Raw genomic sequence first — 12665 nt, forward strand, 5'->3', positions numbered from 1 at the left:
AGAAGGATACGGGGAACAGGCAGTTCTTTTTATAAAACCACACCATGGGAAACTAAAGTAAGCAAGCCCTTTCCACAGACTGCAGAACTCTGAGACATCATGCAACACACCCCTAGCCCTGACAAGAAACTTGTGTAAACGATATCAAAGTGAAAAGCAGAAAAGCACATATTTTTGCTGACCTGGATTCTTAAAAATCTAACTTTTTTTGGTATATACTCCCGTTTACCCTGCATCTAGTCCACACAATGCTAAATCAAACACAATGCAGCAGACGGCGGTTTGAGTCGGCTCCTTTTATTGAGTAGAAAAAGAAAAAACGTGTGGCTTGCCCTCTGGTATCCGATTTTTAGTTGCGGAAGAAGAGTCGCATTATCAAAAAGAGGGGCAATTCCCTCCGACCGAGCGGATTTTCTTTATAAAAATGGAAGTATGGAAGTGGTTCACTTACTAAAAAGGTCCACTGGCAAAAGCCTCGCTGAGCCTCCGTGACTGCGAGGAGAATTCAGAGGCAGAAGACAGTGGTGCCTGGTAGAGTGCTGGAAAAACACTCATTTTGGAAACACGGTGATCACATCGTATCCTTCAGGTGGGGTGACCCGCTCCCGGGCGTGCTTCTCACAGTAGATGCGATCCTCCACAAAGAAGTGCCCCTTTTGCTTCAGGTTCGTTCCGCAATCGCTGCACACATAGCACTCTGGGTGGAGGTGCTTCTCCCGGAGCTTCACAAACACACCTCTGGGAAGAAAAACAGTACCAAGATCAAAATTCAGGAAGGTCATATAAAAAGGTAAAGGGACCCCTGACCATTAGGTCCAGTCATGGCCGACTCTGGGGTTGCGGCGCTCATCTCACTCTGTGGGTTAAACCACAGAGCCTAGGACTTGCTGATCAGAAGGTTGGTGGTTCGAATCCCCGTGACGGGGTGAGCTCCCATTGCTAGGTCCCTGCTCCTGCCAACCTAACAGTTCAAAAGCACGTCAAAGTGCAAGTAGATAAATAGGTACCGCTCCGGCGGGAAGGTAAACGGTGTTTCCGTGCGCTGCTCTGGTTCGCCAGAAGCGGCTTAGTCATGCTGGCCACATGACCCGGAAGCTGTACGCTGGCTCCCTCGGCCAATAAAGCGAGAGGAGCGCCGCAACCCCAGAGTCGGCCCCGACTGGACCTAATGGTCAGGGGTCCCTTTACCTTTTACCTAATGAAGTTTATAACCTTATATAGTGGTACCATGGTTTAAGAACAGCTTACTTTATGAACAACTTGGATTAAGAATGCTGCAAACCCGGAAGTAGGTGTTTTGGTTTGTGAACTTTGCCTTGGAATAAGAACATGTTCCGCTTCCTGTCGAGTGTGTTCCATTTGTAAATTGAGACCCCTGCTGCTATGGGAAAGCACGCCTTGGTTTAAGAACGCTTTGGTTTAAGAATGGACTTCCAGTTTGTAAACCAAGGTACCACTGTACAAAACTCAAAAAAACCTCACATCGCCAATTGACCCTGCTTTCCATAGATCACATGAATAGGCTACGCTCATGAGTAATAATGGCCAGTTCATGTTGCTTTAAGACCCAGTTGCTGCGGTATTTGGCTGTTAAACACTTCATGATAACCCATTCACATGCTACAGTGGTACCTTGGGTTACATACGCTTCAGGTTACAGACTCCGCTAACCCAGAAATAGTGCTTCAGGTTAAGAACTTTGCTTCAGGATGAGAGCAGAAATCGTGCTCCAGCGGCGTGGCGGCAGCAGGAGGCCCCATTAGCTAAAGTGGTGCTTCAGGTTAAGAACAGTTTCAGGTTAAGAACAGACCTCCGGAACGAATTAAGTACTTAACCCGAGGTACCACCGTACTTGATACTAAAACTTCCACCACAACCCTCCCTTAAGCATTTTCTCAAAGCTGCAAAGTCTTTCCTCAAACTACAGCAGGCATAGCCAAACTTGGCCCTCCAGATGTTTTGGGACTACAACTCCCATCCCTAGCTAACAGGACCAGTAGTCAGGGATGATGGGAGTTGTAGTCCCAAAACATCTGGTGGGCCAGGTTTGCCTATGCCTGAACTACAGCCTCTCCACAGTTGCAGTCTCCAATGACTGCTCGTTCTGCTACTTACACGATGCCAGATCCACACTTATCACAGACAGGAAGCTTCTGAGAATTTCCAATCGATGCCGCGACTTTGGTTGTTGGTGCTTTCACACTTCGGAATCCGGAAGGCTTATTGGGATCTGTAAGTATTTTAAAGCAACCAGTATTACGGATTAGGAGAACTGTCTTGAGTATAAAATCAAGGCAACAATACAGGCCGTGGTTTCTGCTGAGGAAATAAAACAGCATCATTGGAGATCTTTCCTTGGCGCCATGTTGAAGTTAAAAAAACAAAACCAACGCATGTCCAACAAAATTTTGGCCTCACAAGGTGTTGCTGAAATTTGAAATTCTGAAGTCCATCCCTGTGGCTTTTGGCAGTGGTTTTGAAGGACTGAAATGTTGCATAGGTTACAGCAGGAATACTATTGCAGATAAGGGTGTTTTGGTTTTGTGTTGGGTTGCCATACGACTGGAATTTTCCCAACGTAGCCGGTATTTGTTAACGGTGTCTGGGTACAAATTGCCGAAATGTCCGGGGAAAAACATGTATGGCAGCCCATATCGGAAGTGCAGATTTTGGTGAATTTTCACTGCTCAGTTTTGACCCTCCGTTCCCAGCTCGGCTTCCCCCACCAAACCAAACAATCTTGCATCTATCCCACATTCAACAGCTTCCCTCCATATTAAGTACCCAGAACGACTTAGCTGAGAACTGTTTCCCATAGGAAGTCTAAAGCACTCCCTTATAATCCCTATAAGGAATGTGGTTTGATGAGTGTGATAAAAAGGAGCGTCCCTCCTGAGCCAAATTGTAGTTTCTTGGGGGTCGAGGGGAAGGCAATTTCCACCGGGACTACCCTGTGGAAAGATTAAACCCTCTCCCTGCCCTCTAGCGCCCGATTTCCCTCCTCACAGCTGCTATTTTTAAGAACATCAATGTAACTTTGCAACGTGTGTCCCACAGGGGAGCTGGTTCAGAGCAGGGGTCATAAGGATCAAATGCTTCTTCTTATTCCCTCTAATATTTCTAGCCAAGTCTTTGAGCTTAACAGTCGTTGCTTCTTAAAACCCAACGCGCGCACACACCCCTTTACCTTTCTCTTCGGATTCTAAAATTTCTTGGAGCACCAAGAATGAGGTGGATTGTCGAGGCGGCTCTGCCGAATCTTGGTTCTCCTGCAGCATCTTGTAGACCTCAGAGTCTCTGTCAATCACTAAGTTACCGGCAGGCTGGTTAAGTTGTTCCAAGCTGAGGAAAAATTAAAGGAAACACCTTTAGTGAATGAAGTGTTGGGAGATCTGCTAACAGCATTTTTTGTTTGTTTGTTTTAAGGTAAGAGAAAACTTAAGACACAGAGCGAAACAACTAGAGACGGAAAGTGTCTTTGCACAAACAAGCGGCAGTGAGATTAAATCTACAACTGAATGCAGGAAAAGCCAGTCATTGCCTCCTAACAGTAGTTTCTTGGTATTTCCCCTTTTAAAACTACTTTTAACTGTATATTTGCACCATTCTTATGTTACATCCCCCCATTATTGGTGCTTCCAGAATATAATGTGTGATGCACACTTGGGTTTGTGGGGTCCAGGTTTACTGGTCTCTCTGGGTCCAAACTAATGGACTCTGAATTAGAATATCTCCAGAATTTTTAGTACTTTTATTTTAACAAGAGGGTTAAGGTAAAGGTACCCCTGACCATTAGGTCCAGTCGTGGCCGACTCTGGGGTTGCGGCGCTCATCTCACTTTATTGGCTGAGGGAGCCGGTGTACAGCTTCCGGGTCATGTGGCCAGCATGACTAAGCCGCTTCTGGCGAACCAGAACAGTGCACGGAAACGCTGTTTACCTTCCCACCGGAGCGGTACCTATTTATCTACTTGTACTTTTGACATGCTTTCGAACTGCTAGGTTGGCAGGAGCAGGGACCGAGCAACGGGAGCTCACCACGTCGCGGGGATTCAAACCGCCGACCTTCTGATCGGCAAGCCCTAGGCTCTGTGGTTTAACCCACAGCGCCACCCGCCACCCGCGTTCGACAAGTGGGTTATTGATAGGCTTAAATTCCCCCTCTTGGCTGCACGGGAGAAAGCTACACACACTGCATAAGACAGGTGATGTTTGCTAATCAGATTTTTCCAGGCAGACGTTGCTACTCACCCCAGGTGAGCAGGCAATTTACAAAACAAAAGACTGGCTTAGGCTGCACGATTGCAGACGAGCACAACATAATGAACATGAATAAGTGTGCATAACTGGCTACCCCACACACTGGATCCACGAGACTCGCTGTTTGTGAGAGACACAGACAAGAGGAACAATAAGAGCTGATTCATGCATATCACTTGACGGGGCTGTGGCTGAACATGTAACAGGCTTCATGTAGAAACATCTGCACTTCAGGCAATACGAGAGCAATAGGGTTTGACCTGCGATGACTCGCTTCATGTTCATCGAGTGATGAACTACGTTTGAACCAGGTCTATGAGGCAATTCAGACATTCCATTTTGCCTTGCAAAGATCTCTGTCTCCTTCCAGAAGGCACAAAGAAGGATCCTTTATTTTCCTATTCAGATGACTTTTCACCATTAGGCATAGGAGCCAGAAATAATGCACATTATTTCCAGCGCATTACACAAATATCAACCGGGCCTAAGGTGGGGGTGCTGTTTAAGTTAAAAATATAACCATTTCATCCAAGATAAAACACAGAAAAGACAAGCTATTGCTTTAAAACATGATACACAAACTGCAATATGTTAAATCTGAAGAGGTTCAATCACATTTTGTTTTAACTTGCATGGTGTACCTTCAAAACTTCATCCAGTGCTCCAATGATGACCCACTACCAATTCCTTCCCCTCAGAACTATCATTAGCAATCACTAATTGCAGTCTCTAAAAGCAACCCCTAGCTAATTGCGGTCATTGAAGATAACAACATGAACAATGTGCAAAAGCACGGAAATTAAACCTCAGAGAATTTTCCGGGTCAAAACTAGACGTATCTTTGGGCTGTAGAGTGATTTTTTTACTATCAAGAGGCATATGAGTGATAATTATAGACTTGCAAGCTTGCATGGGACTCCCTGCATTGCAGAATCTCACCTAAAGCATCCATGACAGAGAAAAGCATCTTTCTTTCTCTCCCACACCACAATACCTTCATGCTCAACAGGTTGCAATATTTTTCTCCCAGCTCATCTTGCTTTCAAACTGAGCTGAGGAAAGGCACCTGATTCTACAAACTGTAGATCAAGGCTATTCTGTTTCCTGCTGGTTGAACTCCACATTTAAATGGGAGGTTTTCTGAAATTTCTTAGTCCGTTAGAGAACAAGGTTTCTACAACATTTGGAATAGCTAAAGCTTTTCTACCATCTCTCTATTCCATTATTGCTTCTTTAAAGGCCCAGTTGTCTCTTAAAGGTAAAGGGACCCCTGACCGTTAGCTCCAGTCGTGGCCAACTCTGGGGTTGCGGCGCTCATCTCACTTTACTTGCCGAGGGAGCCGGCGTACAGATTCCGGGTCATGACTAAGCCGCTTCTGGCGAACCAGAGCAGTGCCTTCTCGCCAGAACGGTACCTATTTATCTACTTGCACTTTGACGTGCTTTCGAACTGCTAGGTTGGCAGGAGCAGGGACCGAGCAATGGGAGCTCATGCCATTGTGGGGATTCGAACTGCCGACCTTCTGATCAGCAAGCCCTAGGCTCTGTGGTTTAACCTACAGCGCCACCCGCGTCCCGGTTGTCTCTTACAATGCCTTATTTCTAACACTAAGTGGAACTGGCCTGTTTGTAGCTAATGGGCATGCACATAAAGCATTTAGAGTGGTCACAACTTGCCAGCAATGGTGTTCAAAATCCAACACATTCCATGGAACAGATCCTTCCTGCTTGTGTGAATAAAGCCTGTTTGACCAACCTGAACCATGCACGACAGGAGAAGAAAAATGAGCAATTGGGAAAAGCTACTGAGACAGGCTTCATGCGTCAAGGGCCAATTCCAAGGTAACGTTGTCGTCCTCACCAAAGTATTTCCCCCGGGCCCATACACAGGTAATTTGCATGCTCAAATTTCTCCCTGATCCAGACCTTGCTCTCTCCTTTTCTTATCCTACTATGCTTTAAGTTCAAGAACAAGAAACCACGTTTGCATGTTGAAAGGCTCCCCATACTGAGGGTGGTTTTGTTTTTGCTTGCTACCATGTTGTGTATTTTTGTGTTTTTCTATTGCACGCCACCCTGTGATCCTCGGATGAAGGGCCGTATAGGAATTTAATAAATGCCACGATCTTGTGATGGAGGGTGTTATGTACTGAAGTTCTCACCCTGGGCCAGCAGGGGGATACTGTAGATAGTTATGCAAATAAGGGATCGAAAGTGACGTTCAGTGATTGGATAGTTTTAGAAAATTGTTACAGTTACGTTGTACTGGAGCTCTATATAAGCAGGCTGACTGAACCCTTCAGTTCAGTTCTGTTCTGACCTGTGAATAAACAAGAGCTGTTTGGAGAATCGCTGCGTCGTCTGCTATGTCTACCCACTATTTAACAGAGGGATAAGGTGATCCTCGATGAACAGGGGTGTAAAGGATTAACACAACACCCCCCCAAAAAAAAGAATATTAGAGAAGCATGCCCAAATCCAGCATATTTACACCACAGTGAGCCCCCTCCACTGACTGGAAGCCCCAAAATGTTACTTCAGAAGCAACCCCAAATCTCAGCTTGAGGAGATGCATCCATCACAAGAATGTAGAGATTTTATTTTTTTTTTGCAACAATCAACCGCGTTGAGTGAGCGATGGATGCACACAAAAGGATGAGGAAAGTGAATGTGCCCAGGGACAATAATTCAACGGCATGTGAGGCAGGCAAATTTACCTGGGGAAGGTAGGGCTAACGTAAGAAATCTGCCCCTGCAAAGTATCCAGGATGTTTTTCTGTGAATAGAGCTGTAAAGGAGAGTTAAACTGTACGTGCCGCACTTTGAGTCCCGGCACGTCCACTTCCACAGGGCTGCTGGGGCAGATCTGAGCAACTTCCTTGAGCTGTCCGGGCCCCACTCGGATTTGGCTGGGGATGGACGAGGTACTGTGCCTTCTTCGCAAAGGGGAGGAGGAAGAGGCCTGGAGTGGGTTATAGACTGATGCAAAAGGAGCCTTGAACCCTCCAACAGGTGACAAAGGACTGGTCACAAAAGGAGGGCGTTAAAAAGGATGGGGTACGTTCGGGATGATAATTTGCCACGGAGGTGGGGAAGAAAGGACATAAATTAATTACAGCATCAACCGCAACCCTAAACCAGCTTCGTTTAGACCAGTGTTTCCCAAACCTGGGTCTCCAGCTCTCTTGGGACTGCAACTCCCATGATCCCTAGCTAGCAGGACCAGTGGTCAGGGATGGTGGGAAGTGTAGTCCAAAATCAGCTGGAGACCCATGTTTGGAAAAGACGGCTTAGACCAGGCTTCCTCAAACTCGGCCCTCCAGATGTTTTGAGACTACAATTCCCATCATCCCTGACCACTGGTCTTGCTAGCTAGGGATCATGGGAATTGTAGGCCAAAAACATCTGGAGGGCCAAGTTTAAGGAAGCCTGGTTTAGACAGTTCCACACAGCCAAAGAGCCAGCACAATATCAACACAGAACAACTTGGGGCTCATCGAGACTTCTGTTTGTGCCGTGATTTCTAAACAAAGGTCCGAGCGTGTTTACTGGTCCTGTTGCTTTCCCCCAGGAAAACTCGCTGTTTAGCACTGAATTGGAACAAACATTCTGCAGCAAACCCGACTGACATTTGTTCCGATTCCAGGGAAAGTGGAGGAACAAAACAAAAACCCTACTGGAAATCCTGAACCTTTACTGTAGAAATCACAGCACAAATGGAAGTCAGGGTGAGCCCTTCATTTGAATGACTGTGGATTGATGCACCAATTATGTAGACAGTTATGTATGCGCTAACAGACAAGGAGGGAGCACTCACTTCATCCATTAGGAATTTGCGAGGCAAAGAGGAGTCAAGATGGCTGGCAAAGCAGAATATACTCATGTTGGAAGGAAGGGACGAGGGATCTACCTGATTTCAACTTGCTCCACAGGGATTCCTTCTCCGAGATCATCTGGATGAGTTACCACACTGATAAGACTTGGGCTATTTGGAGCTCATAAAACACTAGGGGAAAATAATTTCCAGGTCAGGGTGTGAGGCCCTTAAGGAATGGTCAGGAACAGACACAATATTCTACTGGTGGATTACAGTGGTACCTCGGTTTTCGAACATAATAATAATAATTTTTTTATAATAATTTTTATTAAGTTTTCCATTTTAACAATCAAATCAGATCACATTAAATATTCCAAATTATACAAATACGTAAAGTCCAAATATTTTGCCAAATTATATTTTTTTGTTGGGGCTTCCCATACTTCAAGTTCAGTGGGGTCCAATCATCTTATGTTTCTACTGCCTTAAGTAATAATTTATTATTTATACCCCACCCATCTGGCTGGGTTTCCCCAGCCACTCTGGGTGGCTTCCAACAGAATATTAAAATACAATAACCTATTAAGCATTAAAAGCTTCCCTAAACAGGGCTGCCTTCAGATGCCTTCTAAAAGTCTGGTAGTTGTTGCTCTCGTTGACATCTGGTGGGAGGGCGTTCCACAGGGCAGGTGCCACTACCAAGAAGGCCCTCTGCCTGGTTCCCTGTAACTTGGCTTCTCGCAGTGAGGGAACCGCCAGAAGGCCCTCGGCACTGGACCACCGTTCCAGAAGACCATTCAACTTCCGAGACATTCAAAAACCGAAGCATTTACTTCCGGAAAGCTCAATACAGAAGCGCCGTGGCACGTCCGACCTCCAAAAAGCATTCGAAAAACCAAAGCAGTTCCTTCTAGGTTTTCAGCGTTCGAAAACCGAAACATTTGATTTTCGAGATGTTAAAAAAACGAGGTACCACTGTAATTAAAATGTAGGGACCCGCTTCATGAGGGATGGGTAGATGAAGGCAGGAATTGCTGCCAGAATAATGCAAATATCTGCCCTTAAAAAAAAGAAGTCCTAGTCTTAGTCAAGACAGGGGGCATTTTGGTTCCACTTCAGGAAGCAAAATATCTTGGGCCAGCAATGGTGAAGTGTACAGGAACCACAATGACGTAAAACCTCTCCTGTGGAAGGGTATATTTAGCAATTCAAAGCATAAGAAGAGCCTGCTGGGTCAGACCAAAGGCTCATTCTAGTCCAGGACACACAGTGGCCAACAAGATATCTCTCGCCTCCTATGGACCACAACTGGTGCCCAGAAGCATTTATGCCTCCAGCAGAAATGTCACTTCTAACTTGCGTTTTCTCCTACTAAGTTACACTTCTGTTTGCTGCAAAGCTCTCAGGGGTTGGAAAAGGAAGCAACCTGTTTGATACCTTTAGGGAACCTTGAAGATTTAAACATCTAAGAAAAGTTTCTCAGCCCTTCACCCCCCCAAAAAAGATGTTACTTTCAAGACCACAAAACCTTCCGTTGAAAAGAGAAGTCTTTCCTTGTGCTCCCTCTGCCAGACCGTCCCATTTCGCTGGGAAGATCACAAAAAGCCACAATTATTCTCGTAATTATTCTCGTAATAGAAACGACGAGCACCTGAGCGAGTGGGGAGGCAATTTTAAAGGCTCGTACGTCATACTGAAAGCGCGCTGAAACGGCACAGGTAGCTGGGGAATCAAAGAACAGAAAGGTCATTAGTTTTTCTTTGTCGCGTTGGAAGAACCAGTGTTCTCAGGCACACACCAGCCGAGTGACTGACCTGAAAGAAAAGAAGTCTTGAGGTATGCCACAGCATAAATACATCACTCCGTGCATCTACAGGAGAGAACGGGGCTTCCCTTGTGTGGTGGTGGTGCCGTCGAGCACAAAACTGGGGAGCCACTTACTTTTTGCTGGGCTCCTGGTCGCCCTGAGCGGACTTGGACCCCACTGCGTCGTTGAAGGTCTGTATGTTTTCCGAGGAGTACAGGCCCGCTGGGCTATTGTACTGGGCAGTGATGACCTTGGGTGCAGTGCTGGAAGCAGCGGTGGCGGCAGTGAAGGGCATAGCGCTTCGGTTATGTGCACTTCCTATGTGCCTTATATCCTGCATGCAAGGGAGCAGAGGGAACAATCAGATGCGCTGGGTGTGCGGGTGATAAGCAGCAGTCTGTCGGCTGTGCAAGGAATCGGCGAAAAACAAGGTCCGTCTGCAAAGGGGGGTGGAATATATTTGGATACGGGATGGACATTAGTGTAGGGATGATCGCAGAGTGGGGAGTGGGGTCCGGAGGGAGCACACTCCCCACCCGCAGGCAGCCTCAGTCTGCCTGCATGCGTGACCTTGGGGTGTGGAGCACACACACCCCTCACAGACAAAGCCACGGCTGTCTGAACATCGTTGCCTCTGTCTAACCTTTTGCGGTCACAGTAGTCTGCGGTGTCCTATCTGTGACCTTTGACTCTGAGACCTTTTGTCGCCTTCGTCATAGACTGTGCAAGGAGAAAATGACGCTGTGGAAACAGGTGCCAAAATAGCTTTGTACCACCCCACAATCTCGGGACCGGAAGATGTGTAAAGGTCACAGCCCAAAATGTATCTGCCTGGTTTGCATATTTGTCTCAATAAAAGGAGGCTCCACAGGGCTGGCCAGCAGCTTGCATGCAACTCACCTGTGCACAGCTCACCTGCATTATCAACTCCTGCCTCATGTCCATCACTTCACATTAGCTACCTTAAACCAAGGTTGCAGTTGCCAAAACAGAAGGTCTAGATTTGAGGCAAGATGGCTGTAAATTTCTTCTACAAGAAGGAGGGCAACTATGTAAGTCTGGAGGGGAGAATCTTTCTCGACCAGAGCTTCCAGGGGCTACATTTGAAGAGAGGGTGAGGCCATCTGGCAGATCCGAGGATGTGGCTCTTAATTTTGTAGGAGTCCACAGTCACACACTGACCTCACCATCCTTCATTCTGGGAAGCAAGAGGCATTGTCAAAGACCAAGGACATGTCTCTGCCCGGCAAAAACAGGCTTGAGAAGGCTGCAGAGTAGTGCTGGCAGTGTTAGAAACTCAAGATATATAAGCTAGGAACTGAATGGCTCCTTAAACGAAGCTGTGGGTTAAACCACAGAGCCTAGGACTTGCCAATCAGAAGGTCGGTGGTTCGAATCCCCGCGACGGGGTGAGCTCCCGTTGCTCGGTCCCTGCTCCTGCCAACCTAGCAGTTCGAAAGCACGTCAAAGTGCAAGTAGATAAATAGGTACTGCCCCGGTGTGAAGGTAAATGGCGTTTCCGTGCGCTGCTCTGGTTCGCCAGAAGCAGCTTAGTCATGCTGGCCACATGACCCGGAAGCTGTACACCGGCTCCCTCGGCCAATAAAGCGAGATGAGCGCCACAACCCCAGAGTCGGTCACTGGGGGGCAAGAAGGCTCTAAAGTCTTATTTTTCAAATGATGGACTGACTGTGATTGATTCTCAGTAAAACATCTGGCTAGTTCAGAGGACAACCTTGAGTTAGGTTAAGAAATTTGAGAACTTAAAAGAGAAATCACTTTATCCAGGCACAGTCTACATATATTCCTATTCCTACCTCTTTTTCTTAATGTTGACAGGGTCCCTTCATAACCTAAGCATATATTCATCATATCTGTGAGCAGGGCAGATGGGTGGGGTAAGTGAAGACAAGTGACAACAATTAGGTATGACCTTCTTCGCTGCTCCTGCTCAGGCTGCACAGAAAAAGGCATTTTGGCTCCTGAAATTCATTCCAGTGGTGCAGATACTTACTTACTTACTTACTTATCAAACCTTTATTAGGCATTATGCAAATAAAACCATGAAAGAGAAAATAACATATAAAAGCCTTAAAATATATATAAAAAGGCAGCAGTTGGCTACATACATATATATATATATATGCATATAGAATCAGTGGTTTTCCTTGTTAACCTGCTCCTTGGAGGACTGCTACCAAAAACTCGGCTACCCCCGCCGTTACCCTTTGGTCAACGTCGGATAGGCAGAATCCCACACATTCACCTTGCTGGGGTTCCAGACCACCCAAAAGAGGGGACAGCACGCGTTGACGGAGCGTACTGTACAATGGGCAATGAAAGAGAATATGCTCTACCGTGTCCGGGACATTCATAGAACATCTGCAGAATCTCTTGTTTCTAGGAATGTTTTGATATCTTCCCCTGACAAATGCTGAGGGAAAAACATTCAAACGGGCCAGCATAAAAGCCCTACGTTGGGCTGGGATTATTAATTTAGTGACGTAATTGGCTCTGCTATCTAAGATATTTAAATCATAGAATATGGGGGAGCAAATTTTGTTTACAGCTGCCATAATATTTTGTCTCTCGACATCCTTTAGTCTAGTTAGGATATTATGGAAAATGTATTGCTCATTAGAATTGTACAGGGGCTCCAGCTCGATGCCTAAAGATTCAATCTTTTTTTCGAGGTACTGATACCATCTTGATTTATAGGAGTCTTTGAGCAGATCAGCGAGCAGACTTGATGGAGGGCAGCGAAAATGGCAGCGTAACCAGT

General features: G+C 46.2%; 1 protein-coding gene across 3 annotated transcripts in view; it reads right to left on the reverse strand.

Annotated features, from left to right (window-relative positions):
* Positions 1-279: 279 nt before the first annotated feature.
* PDLIM1 (PDZ and LIM domain 1) overlaps positions 280-12665 on the reverse strand; it is a 42435-nt gene continuing 30049 nt past the window's right edge. Inside the window, exons 4-8 of one of the 3 annotated variants that reach the window (XM_028728947.2) lie at positions 9728-9798; positions 6977-7282; positions 3188-3342; positions 2116-2230; positions 280-738 (exon numbers count right to left, since the gene is read on the reverse strand). In XM_028728947.2, the coding sequence (XP_028584780.2) occupies positions 552-738; positions 2116-2230; positions 3188-3342; positions 6977-7282; positions 9728-9798 (834 nt within the window). In that variant the 3' untranslated portion in view covers positions 280-551. Of the gene's footprint in view, positions 739-2115; positions 2231-3187; positions 3343-6976; positions 7283-9727; positions 9799-10017; positions 10218-12665 lie in introns of all 3 variants that reach the window. The other 2 variants (XM_077930694.1, XM_028728946.2) reach the window with 2 other exon arrangements.

This window comes from Podarcis muralis, chromosome 6 (assembly GCF_964188315.1).
Source record: "Podarcis muralis chromosome 6, rPodMur119.hap1.1, whole genome shotgun sequence".
In the NCBI taxonomy this organism is placed as follows: domain Eukaryota; kingdom Metazoa; phylum Chordata; class Lepidosauria; order Squamata; family Lacertidae; genus Podarcis; species Podarcis muralis.